Source organism: Girardinichthys multiradiatus, chromosome Y (assembly GCF_021462225.1).
Source record: "Girardinichthys multiradiatus isolate DD_20200921_A chromosome Y, DD_fGirMul_XY1, whole genome shotgun sequence".
In the NCBI taxonomy this organism is placed as follows: Eukaryota; Metazoa; Chordata; class Actinopteri; order Cyprinodontiformes; family Goodeidae; genus Girardinichthys; species Girardinichthys multiradiatus.
Window position 1 is genome coordinate 25,094,398 of NC_061818.1, and position 18,690 is coordinate 25,113,087.

Genomic DNA, 18,690 nt, shown 5'->3' on the forward strand with positions numbered 1-18,690 from the left:
TGATGCATTATTTATTTGCAAAGCGCAACACTGTTTCTTATTGGCCACTAGAGATCACTGTTTTGTACCATTCACATGAAAACGAGGAAAAACACTCAAATGAACATTAATGGAGCTTAACAAGCAAGAGGTGTAAATAAACAATCCTGGGTCAAACAAATTTCTTCACAGTTCTCACTGAATATTATTTGGTGTAAAGAGTCATGAAGATTGTTGCTTACATTTCTGCTGCTGGTGGGGTCCCAGCAAGCTGCTGATTAGCAGGTGAACTGCTGTGATTGTGTCATCGGTCCCCTTACCCAGAGACCTGATCAGATGTTCTATATCTCTTCTCAGGTGAGCAAGCAGGAATGCAGCAGGCTCTGCAACTGGAGGTTTGATGATCGCAGAGATATACTAGAAATACAAGACGAAGCAGTATTAAAGATCAGAGGTAAATTGGACTACTGCGATCACACAGCAAAATAGTTATTTTTATTCTTGCATTTACTTGAACATCAGCACCTCTGTCTTTTTTTATTTAGATTAGTTTTTTTTATTTCAATCATTTTATATCTATCTAATTTTAGATAGATATATCAGTTTGGTTCTACAGCATATTTAGTTTGCTCTTGATGTCTTTAATATTAATTATTTATCTTGTCAAACTACTTCTATGATGATCTAGATCTATACTCTTTCCTCATTTACAATTGCAACTGCATTTCCTCTTTTCTATATTTTGATGTTGTTCTATGTACCTGTTAATATATAATAATATTCTATTTACTTAGTTTAACTTTTTCTGCTGTTGTTGTTGTTTGCATTCGTATTTCTTTGCTCTTAAACTCTACAAAGGACGTCATGTTCACAAAAAGTGCTCAAATCTAATTTACCTGTGTGTGATTACAGGCCCCGAGCAGCATCGCCATGTGTGTGAGCATTCGAACAATAGTAAAGGGAACGGGTGAAATGTTCTTTGTGTCCAGCATATCTGGATTGTTCCGGCGACTTGGATCACCGAGGATGTGGCCTGTCTGGGTGCGGTCACCTCTGTTAGAGGACGAAGAAAAGTTTTCACAAAATGGGATCTAATACCATTGCACATTTTGTCCTGGATTTTGAAAAGCACTTACTGCAAGTGAAGAACCTGAAATCCCTGCACAGGCCTATGGTCACTTCCTCCAATTACAGCACCACAGTCGACGCAGCGACTTGTTTGCATTGGCTGGCCGCACTGGGGAAACACAAGTTGCAAAATATTTCAAAATAAAAAAAATAAAATAAAACCAGAGTTCTTATAATATTTTTATATTTTAATCTAATCTGACTGAACATAACATACCTCCCCGATGGTGCAGGGATGACCATTTGGACAACCTGTGGGTTGATATGTAATGGCTCAGCTTTTGACAGTTTAATCTCAAATATCTGCAGTAAGTGCATAAAATCTTTATTCTTTACTTACGGTACCACTGCAGTGGACCCAGAGCTTGTTGAGCTGCTGCTACCATATCTTCTGGCATAGAAGGCAAAAACGCTGCCTATAAAGTTAATTAAAAAAAGTATTACATTTATTTCAAAGAAGAAGTGTTAGCAAATATGATTGAAAACAGCTGCAACACAAACCTGCATGTTGGCAGGTGTCAATGCTAACTGCTGCAGTGGAGCTAAGATCGCCTGGTTTCCACAGAACAGTATGGCAGCTAAATGAACAGTTAATTCCACTGCGACGCTTTGGGCCCCGGAGGTGCCAGGACGAACAGAAAGAGGCCCCATTCTGTTGGTCACCAGAGCCTGAGCAAAGGTCTTCACCTCTGCACTGGCAAGGATGTTGGATTTCTGGATGTAAGCTTCAAGGGCTTCAAGTTGCTGTTGGTACAATTATACAAAAAATATACAACATCTCTTATACACACAGAAAAGTGCCTTTCCAAAAAACATTATTTGAGATTTTACAGCTTTGGAAATATAGAGAGCCTGGCAAAGGTATTTGAAAACATCTGAACTTTTCCATATTTTGTCACAATACAACAACAAACTTGAGTTTATTTCAACAGGATTTTATGTGATACAATAAACTAGTGCATAATTGGTAATTGAAAGGGAGAGGACACACAGTTTTCAAATTCTTTTACAAATAAAAATCTAAAGAATGTCCCATGTGTATAATTTCATACCCCTTTACTTTGATTCTCCTAAATAAAATCCAGTGCAACCTTCGGAGTCACTAATTGCAATCTGAGTCTGCTTGTCGGTAATTTAATTTCAGTATAAATTTAGCTGTTTTATAAAGGCCTCAGAGGTTTATTGGAGACTTAATAAACAGAGCATCACCTGAAATTTTAAACAGTATGGCACAACTCCAAATTTGCAATACTGTTATCATTTTTCCTCCAGTTCAAATGCTTTAGACTAATTTAGGGGTTTTGATTCAAAGATTTACCTGCGGCTTGGGATGGAATACCTCATTAGCTTGCCTATACAGAGTGGTGATTTCTCTGTACAGCGCTAACAGAAGGTAAACTGCTTTCAGTTGTGGTAGACATCTGCAGCCCTATAATAAAACAAGAGAGCATGAAGATACTCATAAAAACATATTTTTAAAAATACAAAGTCCTGGCCTGAACCTAAATTAATAAAAAGAGTAACGTTACCTCACAGGCCTCTTCCAGTCCTTCTACTTTGCCTTCCATAACCATCTTTGCAACAGCTTCTCTGATTTTCTTGTAATCTTCTCCACACACTAGATAGTGATCTGCTGGGGGGGTCTCTTCATTCTGGGTGCAGTCAGTGAAAATTGAACCACAATAGTTAATATGTGCCTATGTACATAATTCAGCAACTACCATAAAAAATAAATGTCACACTAAACCTGCTGCTGAACTTCTTCAGGGAACAGCCAACCCATCTGACCCCGCCTAAGAAGTTTCTGGACAAACTCCACTCCATGTTGGCTGCAGATCTTGCGGATCAAATAGACACGATACCAGTCGTTCCGACTCCGCCTGCACAGGTTCACCACACTATCCAGAAAGGCTGCGGTTCCATTTTGACCACCTTGGGGAGAGGCTGGAGGAAGTTTAAAAGGAGAGAAGGGCTAAAATGAACACATTTTGAAATGGAGTACATTCAAACCGCTCTTGAAACATAGAAGAGACATTGTTCTGCCTTGTAATGTCATCATTACACACCTGTTGCTCTCAATTGTTCCGCAATCAGGCTAGCAGCCATATCCAGGTCCATACGCACTCTGGCCAACTGCTGCAGGTACTCCACAGTCGGCTTTTCAGCATGCTGACTGTGCGTTTGCAGATACTCAGTCAGGAAAGCACTTTCATTTTGTAAATACGCCTTCTGATCTGCAGCAGACCTGATCTGGAGCTTCTCAAACATGGAATCCTAGAATGAATAAAGAGACAATGAAATGCTAAAAAAAATAATCTACAAAGCATTGTAAGATACTGCAATCTGGATGTAGCTTTTAAAGCCAAGCGTACCTCCAGACAGTTAATGTACAAGCAGTAGAGTTCAGTTTTGTCTGCCTCCTCCAAGAGGTTGCTCTGCTCAACAGCCGCTAGATGCTTCTGCAAATATCTCTTCACTTCATCAAAGCTAAGAAGAAAAATGTTAGAAATATAAGAAATGCGAACACATGCAGCAGCCTCCTCACATATTGGCTCCTTGGTACAGATGTGCAAAAATAGTTAAAATAAATACATATTTTATTACATCCTTTACAGCCTTTAGTTTGAGTGCATTCATAAGTCAACAAGAATGGATGCTAAAAAGTAGCAAATTTGTACTTTTGTAAAAACAAAATGATCATGTTGGATTTTTATCCCACTTAATAAAATGTATTAGAATTGAAATTGGATTATTCTAAATGTTCTCAGTGAAATTATGCATTTTCTTCTTGATTTTTTTACACATCTTTGCTAAGAGCACCAATAGGTGTGCAGGGCACTGTATTTAGGAAGCAAACAAACACAATACAACTAGAATAATAGCAAAAATAATGTAACCATTACACCTCACCTATACTTCATCAGAAGTTTGAGCACCACTGAGCGAACAACAGGATTTTTATCAACTGAGTCATCAAACGGAGAGAGCACTTTTGTCAGCATTTGTCGATTGACTAAAAAGAAAACGATGTTCAGATTTTACTGTTATAGGTACACACAGACATAGAAGGAGGGGGAAAAGGCTGTAACACAGTACCTCTAAGGATAGGAACCGGGCTGGCCTCCACCATTAGGAAAGATAGCAAATGAAGAATGACCGTTGGACACGGTGGAGAGTTGTCCTTGAAGCACACGGTAGACACCAGGTCTATGAAGAAAGCTTTGCACCGCTTTCTGAACTGGGCATGCTGGCTGACAAGAATCCTACACAGAACAAGAGGCACAGATATATTAATTAAATTAGATCTCATGTCTGATTGTCCAAGCTCACAAATCCTCTAAAAAGATTAAATAAATATACATTAAAAACACAACTCATAGCTTACTTACTTGATATCATTTGAGGGAACCAAGGGGAATTTTTCTTGAACTGGATCCATGCAAAGGGGACAGTACATCTGACCGGGGACCAGCCAGCGTTTGATACAAGCTACACAGTAGATGTGGTTACATTGCAGGCAGAGTGGATCTTGGGGGTCTCCCATGCAAACTGGACACAGCATGTGACCGAACCTGGTCACAGAAAATACAAACATAACCAGAAAAGCCAGGTTTCATTCAAGAATACAAAGATTCCACAGTAAATGTTCAGTTTAGGATCTAGTTACTAAAATTGTTTAGTCTAAGATAAAACTATGTAGTAAAACACTTGGTCAGTTCCTTGAAGGTACCACCAAACATCATTAACAAAAAAAGAAGGAGCTGTAATCATCATTGCAATTTCACTGTGTGCAATATTGCAAGATGCTTCAATGCAATATTTGGTAGAATATAACACATCCGGGACCATGCATTAAAACACTGCTTCCTGCAATACATTTGGGCCATTTTATGTCTTTTATCACTGCACCTAATATAGAACTTAGTGACAAGCTCAATAAAAGTAGTGAAGACATTTCAGTGGTAGAAAAGAAACAGAAGAGAGACCAAAAGAGAGTAATTGCTATCAATATCATTATTGCGATATTCAACAGCAAAAACATAATTTTACGTTTTCCTAATTTCGTGCAGCCCAGAATTCAATTCTAAGGATGACTGTCATCAATTTTATGCTTTTTGTTTTAAATATATATACTGAAATTTAGATTTTTACCATCTTTGCAGTTTTTCAGCAAACCAATTACTGCCTCAAAAATCTGCTGAGTTTTGATGTCGGAATTTTTTTCAAGAATCTTGATGTAAAAGAAAAATGTAAACATTTAAGCTTCACTGGGAAAACAAAAAACAGTTTGGAGCCAGCTTTATGCTAACATTTCAAAAGAAAACTGAAAAAAGGTAAAAACCTTGCCAAGCCCTCGCGTACTCTCCAACACTAAAGGTGTGAGCTCCTTGTCCAGCTCCTCTATTTCCAGCAACATGTGCTCCACGAATAAAGAGAGAGAAAATATGCGATTCCATCTGGATCTGAATACAAAGGAACACAATAACAGCTTTCCTCACAGTTTGTATCATTAAGTAAACACACTATAAACCTTGATGATGATTTTCCCTTAACTTACTGGACTCTGTTGACTATCATCTTGCTCCTCTCTCCATAATGCCTCACACTGTCTTCTGAACAGATTAGTTCAATAGGAACCTGAAGTTTCTTCACCTGCCTGAGCCACCCTTGTCTTTGAGCATCAGTGTCCAGCAATCTGGGCTCCAAGTGCTCCAAACATGCAAAAGCAGCATAAACGTCGAGGACCTTGGAGACAAGGAAAATGTATTTCAAGACATTAAAGTCAAAAGCCTGATGACTAGCATAAAAAAAATATATATAAAAAAATTATGTGGGGCAAGTTTAGGCTTACAAGTTCAATGTTGTCTCCTGCATGTGGATTCCCAAGGAGGTCATTGGTCACCTGGGGTTCGATACACATCATTCGGGAGAGATTCTGTCACCGGTTTTTAAACTTGTGATAAGCAGCATGAACCCATGGAAGAGCTGTCACATTCTCAGTGTCATTCAGCTGTAGTCGTAGTTCACTGACACAACTATTCAAGGCACCACAGAGAAGCTGGAAAAGCAGAACATGTGCTTTAATACAATATGCGTTCTGAGACAATGTGACATTATAGGGCATTGAGTAAAATCAAGACAACCTGCAGATCTTCTGGAGAAGTGACATTCATCGACATAAAGATGAAATCTTGAAGGTAGCGATGATAAAACTCCATCTGAGTCTCTGAATCGGCTTTCTCAATGCAGCGGCCGAGCGGTGTTTTCCAAAAGAACTCAAGAAATTCTAATTCAGTGTGTCCTGGGAAACATATAAATCAAGTTTCATACTGTATATCTGCATCTGTAATAGGTTAACTTAAGGACCTATTAATTTGCTTATACCTTCGTTCTGTAGGGCATAATGCAAAGTTCCTCTAAATAGTCCTTAATTCTCCAGCTGAAGGGCATGCTGCAGCAAATGTTCCTGTCTTGAGCAATGTAGTTCTGAACAAGGATCGTTCTTGTCTCAGAGCTAAAAAAGGTATAAACATAAAAAGGTAAACAACCTGTTACAGTAAATATTATTATAAAAAACATTTGGCTACTACTGACCTAGGATCCATCATTAAGTGTGAGATTTCCAGCAGTTTTTCATTGCTAAAGATATCCAACCACAATCTCTTCACCAACTCAGAGGAGTTTTTATCAAGCAGGAGATCCATGTTTTGATCCCGGTCAATCACTGAAACTAGATGTGCCAAAATGGGGACTACCACAGCCTGAACACGCTTCCATAAGGTGTGTCTGAAATAATTGCAAAACAAGTCAACAAAAGCTTCCAACAAACGTTATTTTACATTGTATGCATTGAGGTTATTGTGGTTACCTGAAAGTGCCTCCTTCCTGCAAGGCATCAATGTTTGAAGCCTCTTTGAGTACCCAGTCGCTCTTGGATAATGTGTTCCCATTATGAATCAGTAACAATGAGTGAAGACGCCTTTTCACTGTTTGAAGAAATTCATCTGACAACAAACAAAATGACAAGTACAGCAACTGTAGTCAACCTAAATATTAGTAATAATATTAATAATAAAACATTTAAAACAAAAATACAGGTCCTTCTCAAAATATTAGCATATTGTGATAAAGTTCATTATTTTCCATAATGTCATGATGAAAATTTAACATTCATATATTTTAGATTCATTGCACACTAACTGAAATATTTCAGGTCTTTTATTGTCTTAATACGGATAATTTTGGCATACAGCTCATGAAAACCCAAAATTCCTATCTCACAAAATTAGCATATTTCATCCGACCAATAAAAGAAAAGTGTTTTTAATACAAAAAACGTCAACCTTCAAATAATCATGTACAGTTATGCACTCAATACTTGGTCGGGAATCCTTTTGCAGAAATGACTGCTTCAATGCGGCGTGGCATGGAGGCAATCAGCCTGTGGCACTGCTGAGGTCTTATGGAGGCCCAGGATGCTTCGATAGCGGCCTTTAGCTCATCCAGAGTGTTGGGTCTTGAGTCTCTCAACGTTCTCTTCACAATATCCCACAGATTCTCTATGGGGTTCAGGTCAGGAGAGTTGGCAGGCCAATTGAGCACAGTGATACCATGGTCAGTAAACCATTTACCAGTGGTTTTGGCACTGTGAGCAGGTGCCAGGTCATGCTGAAAAATGAAATCTTCATCTCCATAAAGCTTTTCAGCAGATGGAAGCATGAAGTGCTCCAAAATCTCCTGATAGCTAGCTGCATTGACCCTGCCCTTGATAAAACACAGTGGACCAACACCAGCAGCTGACACGGCACCCCAGACCATCACTGACTGTGGGTACTTGACACTGGACTTCTGGCATTTTGGCATTTCCTTCTCCCCAGTCTTCCTCCAGACTCTGGCACCTTGATTTCCGAATAACATGCAGAATTTGCTTTCATCCGAAAAAAGTACTTTGGACCACTGAGCAACAGTCCAGTGCTGCTTCTCTGTAGCCCAGGTCTGGGGAATGCGGCACCTGTAGCCCATTTCCTGCACACGCCTGTGCACGGTGGCTCTCGATGTTTCTACTCCACACTCAGTCCACTGCTTCCGCAGGTCCCCCAAGGTCTGGAATCGGCCCTTCTCCACAATCTTCCTCAGGGTCCGGTCACCTCTTCTCGTTGTGCAGCGTTTTCTGCCACACTTTTTCCTTCCCACAGACTTCCCACTGAGGTGCCTTGATACAGCACTCTGGGAACAGCCTATTCGTTCAGAAATGTCTTTCTGTGTCTTACCCTCTTGCTTGAGGGTGTCAATAGTGGCCTTCTGGACAGCAGTCAGGTCGGCAGTCTTACCCATGATTGGGGTTTTGAGTGATGAACCAGGCTGGGAGTTTTAAAGGCCTCAGGAATCTTTTGCAGATGTTTAGAGTTAACTCGTTGATTCAGATTATTAGGTTCATAGCTCGTTTAGAGACCCTTTTAATTATATGCTAATTTTGTGAGATAGGAATTTTGGGTTTTCATGAGCTGTATGCCAAAATCATCCATATTAAGACAATAAAAGACCTGAAATATTTCAGTTAGTGTGCAATGAATCTAAAATATATTAATGTTAAATTTTCATCATGACATTATGGAAAATAATGAACTTCATCACAATATGCTAATATTTTGAGAAGGACCTGTATATATGATCTAACCATCATGATTTTAGTAAACCAGAAAACATTTACCGTAAATTCTGGATTATAAGCCGCTACTTTTTTCACACACTACGGCCCATAAAACGGTGTGGCTAGTGCATGTTTTATTTTTTCATGCCGCCAAAGACATTTTGCCTGCTAACAGTAGACCAATCAAATTGATGAGTAGTTCAAAGAGGTTCAATGAACTAAAATTAGAGCATGTGGCTTTTAATCAGGTGCGCTCTGTAGTCCGGAATTTACGGTATTACGAAACTATTGTTTCAAAACAGTGACATTGACAATGAAAGAAAAACACAGATGTTTACTGTTTTACCTTTTATTTCATCATTGTTACTCAGGAGAGCCAAAAGGATCTCAACCCTCCGAGTGCTGCGGAAGCCACATGTGGCTTGGTCTCTTAGCATGCCGACAGCGGCCTGCACACAGCTCCGAAGCAACGATGTGGTGTCCACAACATTTTCCAAGCCCTTCATGAAGGAGACAAGTTGATATTAAAATATGCACTTATAGTGGACAAGAGAAGGAAAACATAAGGAGGCACAATTAGTGTATTATAGCCATATTCACAAAGTTAGAATATGGTGTCCGATAAGGCTCGTTTGTCAAATTAAAAGTGCCGTTTTAAAGAAACAAACCTTGATCTGGTATTAAGCACCACATTTATGTTTTAAGAATTGTTTGGTCTGGTTGTTTGGTAATGTTCTAATCTTAAATGTCTTGTTTTCATTAGCTGTAAGCTGAAAATCATCACAAATAAAAGAAGTAAAAGCTTGAAAACATATTTCTGTGTGTATTTAGTCTATATGTCTCACTTGTTGAAATTAATTACTGAAATAATAAGTGTACTTTTAAATAACGTTTTTATTTATTGAACATGACTGTATATATTGGTTTAATCTTACTAAAAATGTCAAATTTACAGTCTATACTTACGCTTTCTTCCAACTCTTCCTGCTCACTCTCTGTGTACATGTCATCAGTCTCCATAGCTGTAAACAAATATACATGTAGTGCAAAACATATAGGTGAAAGTAATACCTTAGTTTGAGCCCTTACTTTTACCTTCAGGCTGAGTTGCTTTTGTTTCAAACATTTGACTGATTTTCATGTTTTGCAAGGTCTTAATGTCTGAAACAATGTCCTTTGACCTTCTGAGGTCATCTATATGAACTGATCTCCAAGGGCCTGTAAAAAGTATGATGTCTTGGATTATTTCCTGGTCAGATTAAAAACAAAAAATACACAAATAGTATTATCCTACCTCCATGGAAACCAATGTAAGAAGTCCCTCCTTCCATTCTTGGCAACCTTGTGATAAAGTAGACAAACGCCTTTCTTCCTGTGCTCTCCTGTGTTAACTTGTTGATCTCATTTAGTGATGAATACCTGAAAATGTACCACAACATTCAACATGGTGACAGGACAAGGTGGTGAAATCCACACAGAAAACAAATGGACTAACTTTGCAGACGCAATCAGGTTGGTGCTCTCAGAGGGTTCATCAAAATTACACTGAATGATGAGGATTCGGTTGCATGGTCCAGTCAAACTGCCCCCATTTTCAGCTGTGAGGAAGTTCCTTCAATAAAAACAGAATTTGATCTTTTATTTTTTGAATATTCCTTGTAAGTAAGGTTAACAATATCAAATTACATTTTATAAAATGCTAGTCTGACAAAACCATGGCTCTAAACATAAGACTGCTGTATGTGACACCACTGGTGAAACTTGGGCTGCCGTATGTGCTTCTCTGAAGAAATATGAAGAATTGACTTCTCTTTAACCACATGTTCACTAAAGGAGGTTGTATAGTGCTGCATAGGGTTATTTATTATTATTGTTTGCTATTTTTATGTCAAATCCTGTTGTAATACTGTTTTAAAATGTTTGTAACGATGCTGCTATTTGAAAAACCTAGTAGTCATTTAGGTGGTACATGTTATAAAAGATTTGAGAACCACTGGTATAGAAAATATCATCGAAGATGTGTTTTTAGATGTAGTTTATTTCACCAAGTGACCGTTTATTTATGGTTTGGTAGTCACTACAATATCAGGACAACCAAAAACAACCCTTATCTTTTTTAGGAAGGAGTGCTCTGTGTCAAACTGTTGGAGAGAGAGAAGCTCCACGCTGTGAAACATTTTCTTCAGAGGTTCCATGTCAAACGCGGTCAAAAGTCTGGAGAATGTCGTCACCTATGGTTTGTCATTCACGTTAGATCTTATAATCGTAAGCAACTAAAGGCTTTATTTGAAGATAAAAGGCCAGTAAGCATTACCTCTGTGAAGAATGTGCTGCTACTTGTCTCCTGTCTTGTGTGAGCATGGATGTAGTCAGCTAAACAGCTGTTGCTCTGCTCCTCAAAGTACACTTTGGCCATATGCTGACTTTCCACTTTTGGCAGGCCTGTGCAGTCCAATCGCACCACAGAGTCTGGTGTAGCACATTTGAGTAGTATGAGTTTCACCTCTTCAAGCAGTCCCCTCTCAGAATCTGAAGTTTCCAAATTGTCCTTCTGCTCCTCCATCACTTGAAGAATCACAGAAGCACAGGTATCGGAGTGGTAGCCAATGAAAACATCGGGGGGGGTGTACTTGTAAGTCTCAGCTGCTCCAGTATGCTGACCAATAAGAGAAACAAAAAGCTGCACCCATGTCTCCAGTTTTTCCACCATGTTTTTTTGCTCAGCCTTAAGGACAGTGTGGATGTCAAGGTAGTGTTTCTCCAGTCTGTTGATGAGAGGTATCGGGAATTGTTTGTAGACCACTTCTCTTTCCTCAATGACAATTAGGCGGAAGTCTTTGTGCACTCTGCACTTAACACGATGGGTTCCTAATCCAAGATCGACATATTTCTGTCCTCCCAAGCATACATAGTACTGATTGAGGGCATCATAGAGACTTTCATAGAGGTTTTGCAAGTTTAGAAGCACAACTGTTTGACCTGTCTCCATGCATATCTTCACTCTGTTGATGTTGCGACAGATTTGGGTGTACTCTTGGTCTTTTGGAAAGCTAGATCCAAAGATTATTTCTGGTTGACCACTTTCTGAAAAGAATGTTTCCTGTAGGATCTGTAGGGCTGCATAGTTTTTTGTTAGCACAAGGAGGTACCGACACTCTTCCTCTTGTCCCACAGCTTGAATGTTTTCTTTCACAAACTCAATGGTGTTGATGTTCTCCAGATTTGGAGCAATTTGAAGTCTTTCGGTAAAGACAACAACTGCATCTACATCATCCCTGCCACTGAAATTTCTCAACACAGCCTTAACAATCTCCTCTGCTGTGGGCTTTCGTTGAGAGGTTTTGGCCACAGCAAAGATCATCTTTATCAAGCTGTAATAGTCACGTAGGCCAAAGAATCCTTTCCCTTGTTTCCAACAAATGTTCAAGTAGGATCTTGCAAATGGTTTAAATAAATCCCTAACTCTCTCTAAAACCATTACATCAGATGAGCATATGCCTTTAGCACTCTCAATGAGTTCTTTCTCATCAGGGTCACCACGTGAGACAAAAATGCCTCTATTCATCTTTGCAGGGTCTAGTGCCCAGTTGGAAATACCAATGAATCCAACCTTTTTGTGTGGTAGTGGTTCATCATCAATGCAACCCTCTTCCAGCAATGGGTGAAGAGTTTTTAGCAGCATCTTTGGAGAGTCCTTTGCCAACCCAATTTCATCAAGAACCACAACTGAAATGTACTCATCCAGGTTTTTCCCTTCCTGAAACCGCCCACATTGCTTGAATGTGTTGATGATGCCTTCTGGAGTTGAGTGAGGGCTACACTGGAAAGATACCAAATGGATCTGTTTGAGCATCTTATAAAGGTCAGAATGAGCAGCTTGGCCCTGCATGGCATCTGCTACTAGAGTTTTAGAAAGGGACTTTGAGCTTCCAGGTTTTCCAACTAAAAAGAGGGGGATTCTTAGCTCAATGCAGAGAACCATCATGAAGACGTTCTCTTTGAGGGCACTGTTTCTTGCAATAGTATCTCCCATTGGCACACCACTCAAAAGTAAATCTTGCATGAGTGAGATGTCGTGCATTAATCTCACTGGTTTATATGATGGTGGTAGTCGCTTGCTGATTTTCTGTCTGTATTTGTCCTTATTTTCAAGGCAGGCATGATAGCACACTCCTATGGCCATGATAAGTGACCAGAGAACAGGATCTCGATCCTCAGGCTCTCTTTGGTGTCCTTCATTTCCTTCTTTGTTTTGACTACTCTCGAATTTCTGAAGCTCTGAAAATAACATTTCATGGTGGTCATGGAACCAAACAAAAGCTTGCATGCAGCGCTCCACATCTCTCAAACTGACAAAGCTGCATTCATCCTTTCTGGTCCTCATGTATTTCTGTGAGGCTGAAAGAACATCCGTGATGCATTGGATGTAAGTTTGATCAATTGTTTTGGTTGTAGTGACTCTTTGCACAATCTGCTGGATGTATATTTTTTCTGTGTGATCATTTAACTGTCCAAAGTCCCATACCAGAGGTATCATGCTTGGGGGCAATGCTTGAACTCTATACACTAGCTGGCATAGAGGTATAGACCCCAGTTTTTCAACAGTCTCTTCTTCTCTAAGGCCAGCAGATTCCAACCTTTGAATCATGTCATCTGTGTGCTTTCTGTAGGGATTGCATGCAGCAATGATCTGCAACCCTAAGTTGGGTGTTAAACATTCTCCCTTCACGGTCTTGTCACAGAGGACCTCCTTGATACTGCTGATAGCCTCTGTAGTATTGGCCTCATCAAAGAAAAGCACAGAGTCAAACCCAAAGTCTTGCTTGTTGATATAAGCAATGTCTTCTGCTTCTTTGACTTTAGCATAGATCATCTCTGAAGTTGTCCCTCCGTGCACCTTGACCAGTTTCATGTTTTCAGTTGCCACTCCACTTCTTCGCAATTCACAAAGGAATTTTATCAGCCTGGTTTTGCCACACCCTGTCTCTCCCATTATGATGACAGGTATGCCACATCTGAACCGCATGTGGATTGCTAGCATCTTTAATATGTTGTCTGTTGTGAGTTCATATGTCTCATCAGGGTCAAGAGGCCACTGGATACCAAGCACATTGCAGATTCGCTCTATTTTCTCCCATCTTGGAAGGGTATCAAAGTCAATGTTGAAAGGAACTCTTTGAAGCTGTAGGCCTTCATACAATGCTCTGGTCATGACGTTCTGTCTGATGACCCTTCCAGATGTGGGCTCAATGGCATCAACATAGTTCTGATCATTGGGTTGAAGATGAAAACCAATAAAGGTCATGGAAACATGATCATCATTAAAGAAAATGTATGGATGTGGTTCAGTTTTCCATCTTTTTCTGATGAGAAAAGGAGCCAGATCTTCATCTCGGACACCAGCCAGATCAACTTGTGACTTGCCAGGACTCTGGTCAGAGATGCTTAGTGATGGAGTGACAAAGTCCTTGGCCATCAGAATCATGAAGTCCACCACAAAGGTTTTAAATCCACTGAGTGTGTCCCCAGTGAAAGTGGCATCACAAAAAACTGATGTCTCACAGTCTCTCAGTTGCAGGTTAAGAAACCAAGTGAAATTTCTAAGTTCAGCCCAGGATGGGTCCATTATACCACAGTACATGAGAAGCATCTGAAGACATTGTACATGTGACCCCTCAACACCCTGATATGTAAACACATCTAGATCGATGTGGTTATAGAACCGTGTCAGGTACTGATAAGGCCGCTGAAAGGCCTCACTCCTGAACTCTTTATCATCCATCAGTGGGTCATCACTGCTCACAATGTTAGGATCCTCCTGCTTTTTCATCTCTAGCATGAGGACCTCTTTGGGTGGTCAACAGAAAATATTAGGAAACACGTCCAAAAATGTGCCATTTGCTGTTTGTGCCTATTAAGAAAAAGGTAGAGAGAGGTGAGGTAGACAAAGATAAACAAAGGGTGATCAATATGAAATGCTAAAAACTCTTACCTCCCGAGTAGCATTTCTTGTTGACTTGACAGTGGGCTCTAAAATCTCTATCACATACAGCTGTTTGTCATTGCACCTCCACATTTTCCCCTCAGAGTCCATCAAATAACGCAGAACCAACAATTTGAAGAGGAATTCTTGGAGACCTTTATGGACCTTTTCAGAATCAAAAAAAGACCCCATGTTCAACAGAAAATAAAATACAATATGCCAGAATAATTTCTTAAATGACTTATAATCATAAATAAATTAATATTTACCGATGATGTGACATCAAAATGGAAGATAATGAGCTCTTTTCTTTTAGGAGTGTCGAGCAAAGACTGAAGGATGATAGTCTCATCAACTTTAGGTTCAATCAAGCAAATGCATTTCAACATTGACTGCTTTTTTATTTGAGTGCTCAAGTTTTTCATACAGCCTCCTGATGTACAGAGATTTACCTGCAATTTAAAAAATACATACAGAGCTATAAACAATTATATTTCCTATGCTGTAAGTGATCAAGGTGAAATATTTCATATACCTACCAACACCAGCCCTCTGAGACGAGACAACACCAACACAGAGTCTGTCTTTGAATGCTGCTGCAGCGCTGCACTGTTCTGCTGGGGCAGTGTAGTGTTTGTGGAGGTACTGCTGGATCCCCGCTAATGGCTCTTGGGGAATCATGTGCAACCTGTACTGGCTGAAGGCAGATGGAAGGTATGCATGTTCTCTCTCTGAGCTACAAATGATGACAAGGCTGTAGTCTTTCCTGCTCTCAGATGGAAAAAGTTCTCAACTTTAGAGCTAACATCATAACTCAGGAGATCTCCATATACTAGAGAGTATATCTTCTGTCCCCTGTACCCAGTGCCAAGGCAGCGCCTGAGGAATAGCTCCACTTGTTCATATGGAGTTGAGGGATTGCACAGTAGGACTTCATCATAGGTGGGTAGAGCTTCATCTTTGCTGCTCATGTAAACTGAGATGCAAGATGTCAAGGCATCATCATGCGGACAAACAACGAGATTTGGCTTTCCAGTGACCAAACCTCTAGGCAGCTGCCTGTTTATGATATTCCTAATGTTGTCATCAGAAATGTCTTCTTCACTGTCATCTTCATCCTCGTCATCTTTGTTCGCCAGTATTTCTAACAGTCGGCCAAGACTTTTTATATCAAGAATGTTGGGGAGAAAATTTTTCATGTCTTTCATGTAAGCATTCCATATGTGATCAAATGCCTGAAGACCCTTTGCCTTTTCCACAAGACTTGGCAAAAGATCCAATTCACTTGAGAACTCTTCCAGGTCACTTCTTGACACTACAACAAAAGTCTGAAACTCAATGTCCTCGTTTTGATCTTCAGATTTTGTAATGATTTGATATTGGAGCTCGTGACAAACTTGCCTCAGATCTTTAGATGTGCAATTTGGCTTGATGAAGGAGAGCATCATAAGAACTTGGTCCTCGACATTATTTACATTTTGCTGCGTCAGCTTGCTACATAGGTAGACAATCTGCTCGGCCGTGTAGTAATTTAAGAAGTAATGTTGGGATCTCCGTTTGTGTACAAAGTTCATCCAGTATTCCAGACATTTCTCCATTTTTCTACAGAGTTCAGGAAGCTGCTCATCTGTGCTGCTCTCCACAATGACATTGGGTGCACTGTCCAAATTAAAATCCATCAAAATGCAAGATTCAAAGCCACGTGAGGAGCAATTAATTTGCACTTCCCAGTGTCTGAACAGAGGATTTCCAGCAGTGTATAGAGCAATGAAGGCTTCTGTTAGTCTTTGAACACTGGCAAAAACCTGTAACATGGAAAAAGTAATTCACAAGGAAGAAAACCTTTCAAGAATCAGTATGCAAAAATATTTATGATTTTCTCTAAAGTCACTGATTGAATGAATAGTTAATTTTACTCAAGATATAAGACATTGCACTAGCTCTTAATGTACTGACTTTAAAGACACTTTAATAAAGTGACCACCATAATCCATAAACTCCAGTTTTGTTTAAACAGGTGTGTGCCCATCCTTTCACATAAATCTTAACTCATTCTTTTCTGTTTACCTCTGCTTTTTAGGTTCCTTGAACTTTATAGATACACTATGTTCTTGTACTGCAGTGTTATAACACTAGAGATTGAAGTGTCTTTTCTCATTATATAATTTCAAAGACATTAAACGTTGGTGGCAAATCTCTGCAGATCTCTTGGTATTCCAGTTGTCCTTAAAGCATGTTTTTTTTTTTTTTCCAAACAACACAGAACACATGACGGGTTTAGCAACAATTTGTGCACATTAGCAGATACTGTCAGCAAGAGATTCAAATACAGCCAATGTCTTGATAGTGCAATTCTCCACAGTGGACCATGAATGTTTTTACATATTAAGAGTAATCACAGTAAACCAAATGTACCTAATCTGAATATGCAGATAATCTTGAGACATTTCTAATTTGTTACTTTTTGCCATAAGTCGAATCAATATAAAACATAATGCATATAGAAAATCGTCTGTATGCTCTTTACAGATTAAATTATTTAATTTTACCTCTACAAAATGTTCAACTTCATTCTGTCCTTGATCCCCTTTTCCAAACATAAGCATGAGTTTGTTTTGCAGCTCCCTTAGGTCTTCAAGAGAGTAGCAGCGCATATGTCGACCTTCATCGTGCTCCTCAGGGATCTGCAGCTTCAGGGCAGTTTCAAGACTCAACTGGATCAAACCAAAAACAGAGAAATAAGCTTGTATTCATGATTTTGTAGAAACTATGTTCTTAGAGATGACCTCTTTAATGCATGAAGAGAGACAGAGCAATCTTTTATTGAACTGATTTTACCTTTTTTACACCTTGTGCATTAATTAGGTAGATTCCTTTGTTGTTGATGGCTGTGGCTAAAGAGAGAGAGGATAGCTCTACTGACCCGTGGCTGTCCTTCACAGTTTTTAACCACTCAAGATGACGTGCGCTGTCACGCTGAAAGATTAGAAAAATATATTTTTATCACAAAATATCCTATTCCCTAATATAAACAAAATGCTTGGAATTAGTCTTCATTAGAGATGTTTATCTCACCAGTTTTTTTGGCAAATTGTTGTCATTCTCCAAAGCTCTCCAGACCCTTTTGAGCACTTCTTTGAAAGCACGAAAACCAGAGTCTGGTTTAAGCTCATACAGCACAGAAGAATAACCAAGGACTGCATCATGGAAGCAAGCTACACGATCCACATCCATATCATTCTCTCCAGCAGAGATGGAAGCCAAGTCGACAAACACCTTCAACTCATTGATATCTACAAATAACATGTAAGTACAATTTTTTACTTTGCAAAATACTACTTAAATAAATTTGTTTTATGAAAAAAATAACTATACACACCCTCAAGGGCATCCTTCACCCATCTCACAAAGTGTTGTCTAAGTCCCAGCTCATCTAAACACAATCTGCGGGGCTCTGTAATGTCAACCAGCACCATCTTTGCCTGCATCAAGTCATTGTCAATCCTATTTAGTGGCTCTCTCTGAAAGTCTGCATGAATCTGAGAAGGAAAAGGGCATTAAGTGAAAGTGTACATCCAATTTAAACTAATGAGGCTATTGAGTCTTTGTTGTAGCGTTCATAATACTTTATCTACGATGATAAATTGTTTACATTTGAATGTAAACAAAAATGTGGTATAAAAAACTAATAGTTACATATTTATTTTTGCCTGGATAGCACAATAAGGCTATTTCCCAAAGTCTTCTGGTGCTGGTGAAATTGAAGCATCATATTTGTTTGGAAACTCTGAATTCCTCTCTGCTTTCTTCCCACAGACATCCCTACTAGAATCTCGTTTTTGTAAAATGTGGTAACAGTCGTTCATCAAGTAAATGTTTCAAACTGACTCTCAATAGCTTTACATTAAATTATGAAATAGTTAAGGATACTGATTATTCACATATATTA

General features: G+C 39.3%; 1 protein-coding gene across 1 annotated transcript in view; it reads right to left on the bottom strand.

Annotated features, from left to right (window-relative positions):
• Window positions 1-18,690, bottom strand: part of LOC124864151 (E3 ubiquitin-protein ligase rnf213-alpha-like) — a 48,921-nt gene that overhangs the window by 18,402 nt on the left and 11,829 nt on the right. The window contains 39 exon segments of the mRNA XM_047358821.1: window positions 222-396; window positions 876-1,032; window positions 1,116-1,216; window positions 1,325-1,359; window positions 1,448-1,523; window positions 1,609-1,851; window positions 2,426-2,536; window positions 2,637-2,759; window positions 2,855-3,051; window positions 3,174-3,381; window positions 3,480-3,594; window positions 4,018-4,117; window positions 4,198-4,370; window positions 4,497-4,682; window positions 5,238-5,338; window positions 5,450-5,570; window positions 5,666-5,853; window positions 5,960-6,166; window positions 6,252-6,409; window positions 6,493-6,516; window positions 6,519-6,622; window positions 6,703-6,894; window positions 6,977-7,112; window positions 9,105-9,258; window positions 9,725-9,780; window positions 9,854-9,976; window positions 10,053-10,177; window positions 10,254-10,370; window positions 10,823-10,989; window positions 11,073-14,669; window positions 14,751-14,906; window positions 15,011-15,142; window positions 15,144-15,193; window positions 15,281-15,520; window positions 15,523-16,546; window positions 17,291-17,455; window positions 17,580-17,717; window positions 17,817-18,034; window positions 18,121-18,280. Coding sequence (XP_047214777.1) covers window positions 222-396; window positions 876-1,032; window positions 1,116-1,216; window positions 1,325-1,359; window positions 1,448-1,523; window positions 1,609-1,851; window positions 2,426-2,536; window positions 2,637-2,759; window positions 2,855-3,051; window positions 3,174-3,381; window positions 3,480-3,594; window positions 4,018-4,117; window positions 4,198-4,370; window positions 4,497-4,682; window positions 5,238-5,338; window positions 5,450-5,570; window positions 5,666-5,853; window positions 5,960-6,166; window positions 6,252-6,409; window positions 6,493-6,516; window positions 6,519-6,622; window positions 6,703-6,894; window positions 6,977-7,112; window positions 9,105-9,258; window positions 9,725-9,780; window positions 9,854-9,976; window positions 10,053-10,177; window positions 10,254-10,370; window positions 10,823-10,989; window positions 11,073-14,669; window positions 14,751-14,906; window positions 15,011-15,142; window positions 15,144-15,193; window positions 15,281-15,520; window positions 15,523-16,546; window positions 17,291-17,455; window positions 17,580-17,717; window positions 17,817-18,034; window positions 18,121-18,280 — 9,853 coding nt within the window.